Source organism: Trametes versicolor, assembly GCF_000271585.1.
Source record: "Trametes versicolor FP-101664 SS1 unplaced genomic scaffold TRAVEscaffold_269, whole genome shotgun sequence".
Taxonomy (NCBI): domain Eukaryota; kingdom Fungi; phylum Basidiomycota; class Agaricomycetes; order Polyporales; family Polyporaceae; genus Trametes; species Trametes versicolor.
In genome coordinates, this window is record NW_007360589.1 from 1 (window position 1) to 2,072 (window position 2,072).

At 52.6% G+C, this 2,072-nt stretch overlaps 1 protein-coding gene across 1 annotated transcript; it reads left to right on the forward strand.

The window, feature by feature from the left end:
* Positions 1 to 5: 5 nt before the first annotated feature.
* TRAVEDRAFT_137916 (uncharacterized protein) lies at positions 6 to 1,681 on the forward strand (the record flags this gene model as incomplete). Its single annotated transcript, XM_008047810.1, has 5 exons — positions 6 to 136; positions 187 to 301; positions 339 to 794; positions 897 to 993; positions 1,035 to 1,681. Coding segments are annotated over 5 exons (1,446 nt in total), but the record flags the coding sequence as incomplete, so codon positions are not given.
* Positions 1,682 to 2,072: the final 391 nt, after the last annotated feature.

Below are 2,072 nucleotides of genomic sequence, written 5' to 3' on the forward strand. Positions count from 1 at the left end.
TCACACCCGACCTCCTCCATCAGCTCATCAAGGGCACATTCAAAGACCATCTTGTGGCGTGGGTCATCAACTACATCACGTTGACTGCGGAGAGCGAGCGTGAAGCAAAGCGGATACTCGATGATATCGATCGGCGGTTTGTTTTCTGTGACAGTGATTCTGAATCATCTGCTGATACGTTCACAGGATCGCCAGTGTCCCCGCATTTCCTGGGCTACGGCGCTTTCCGCAAGGGCGAAATTTCAAGCAGTGGACGGGCAACGACTCGAAGGCACTCATGAAGGCCTGTGCGATCCGGTTTGTTTCTCGTAATGTTTGCTTACTATGTATCCTTGCAGGTCTTCCTGCCGGTGCTAACCGGATACGTTCCTGACAAGATGATACGCTGTCTTGATGCGTTCCTCGAGTTCGCATACCTTGCGAGGCGCCCCTCTCACGACACCACCTCCCTCGACGCCATGGATGCTGCGTTGGCACGCTTCTGCGAGCTTCGCTCAATCTTCGTCGAGACTGGTGTGCGACCGAACGGTTTTGCGCTACCCCGACAACACGCACTTCTCCATTATACCCGGATGATCAAGCTCTTTGGGTCGCCCAACGGTGTGTGCACTTCAATCAGCGAGTCGAAGCACATCGCTGCTGTGAAGCGTCCTTGGCGTGCATCGAACCGCAACAACCCGCTATTGCAAATCCTTCGCACAAACACACGTCTCACGAAGCTCGCTGCGCTACGTGTCGAGCTAGGCCGTCGTGGCTTGTTGCATGGGGATTTGATCTCTTACGCCCTTCGCAAGGTGAGTCTGACCCATTTTGCTTCCGATTGGTGCACCTGATCCAAGCATGGCATACAGGTGGGCCTCGCACCGCCGCAAGATGCTCAATTGGAGCGCGAAGAGCTACACGCAAATGAACAAGATGTCGCTGATGAGGCCGGACCGCACATCGAATCACAAGTTCATCTCTCCGCACGATACAGTACGTCATTTTCGCTTTGTTCGGGACAGCTGTTGACTTCAATTTCGTAGTCCGCAGAGCACCAGTCAACACTATTGCTCAGTATCTAGGCATGCCAGCTCTTCATGAGCTTCTACGCCGCTTTCTTCGTGAGCAGCTGTTTCCGGACTTCGACGAGCCAGATGTGGTGATACCACTCGCTGTCTGTCCCTGGCTTGCGCACTCGACTCGCGTTACCGTGCATGGCAGTGCGAAGGCCGTATTTTTCGCCCCGAGCGAGCTCTGCGGTGCTGGTGGCATGCACTCCGAGATGATCAGGTGCACACCGAGTTGGCGCCAGGATGGACCTCGTCGCGATACTGTCCTTGTGCAGCTGAGCGATGACCCTGGGATGTATGGTATGGCTATCGGCCGTGTGCGTGCATTCCTGTCATTTGTGTACGGAATTGTCCGTTACGAGTGCGCTTTGCTCGAATGGTTCGAGCAGGTCGGAGACGGTCCGGATCCGGTTACAGGCATGTGGGTAGTGAAACCTGAGGTCCTCCATGGGCGTCGGGCTTTGGGGGTTGTGTCTGCTGATTCCATTGTCCGCTCGTGCCATCTCATTCCTGTTTACGGACGTACACGCATCCCTGCCACATTTCATTTCTCCGACTCACTTGATGCATTCCGTAGGTACTATGTCAACACTTACGCTGATTATCACACACACGAGCTTTTGCGGTAGCTATCATATGATCCCATTCCTGCATAGTTCTACAAAAGTGCTGTAGCCTCTATAGGTCTCTGTAACGTCTATCGAAGTCTGTGATGTGTATAAAGCTCTATAATGTCTTAGATGATCTAGGCCAATCTCTTAGTGTTTTTAGAACCGTAAGAACTGGACGCACATTACTGATGACCTCCCCGTTATGCCCATGCCCCACACCCCACACCCCATCTCTTAAGCATCGCCCCACACTACCGTATTAATACCCTGACTATATGCGCGGCAAAGCCGCTGTAGACGTTACGAGTGTTCGCGAGGGCCACATCAAAACCTTGCATTATCACTGTAGACGGCTGTAGAGCACTACTTGTACAACATAATACCAGATACCAAAAAAAAAAAAAAAAAA